General features: G+C 58.2%; 1 protein-coding gene across 1 annotated transcript in view; it reads right to left on the bottom strand.

The window, feature by feature from the left end:
* Nucleotides 1-205: 205 nt before the first annotated feature.
* Nucleotides 206-371, bottom strand: part of ETH_00042620 (uncharacterized protein) — a gene marked incomplete at both ends in the record, with an annotated part of 1,433 nt that continues 1,267 nt past the window's right edge. Inside the window, one exon of the mRNA XM_013376324.1 lies at nt 206-371. Coding sequence (XP_013231778.1) covers nt 206-371 — 166 coding nt within the window.

Below are 371 nucleotides of genomic sequence, written 5' to 3'. Positions count from 1 at the left end.
CACTTCACACTGTTGCTGCTGCTGCTGGGTACATCCAGCAGCAGCAGCGGTAGCAGCTTCCAGCGCATGACCACATACGTGCAAAGGGCAGGAGCTGTTGAGCAGCAACGTAGCAGCAGCAGCGACAGCAGCAGCAGCAGCGACAGCAGCAGCAGCAGCAGCAACAGCAGCAGCACCGTATAGGCTGTTGGGAGCGGGATGTTCATTAGGTCCAGCCGCGGCACTCGCACAGTTTGTTTCTGCTGCTGGTGCTGCTGCAGCATGGCTTTCCTGCTGCTGTTCCTGCGGCTGTTGCTGCTGCTGTTGCTGCAGCTGTTGCTGCAGCTGTTGCTAATGTTGCCGCTGCAACGATAGTCTGCGTAATCTGTGTC

Source organism: Eimeria tenella, genomic scaffold (genome assembly GCF_000499545.2).
Source record: "Eimeria tenella Houghton genomic scaffold, Eth_scaff3330, whole genome shotgun sequence".
Lineage (NCBI taxonomy): Eukaryota > Apicomplexa > Conoidasida > Eucoccidiorida > Eimeriidae > Eimeria > Eimeria tenella.
This window is presented reverse-complemented; position numbering and strand designations above follow the sequence as displayed.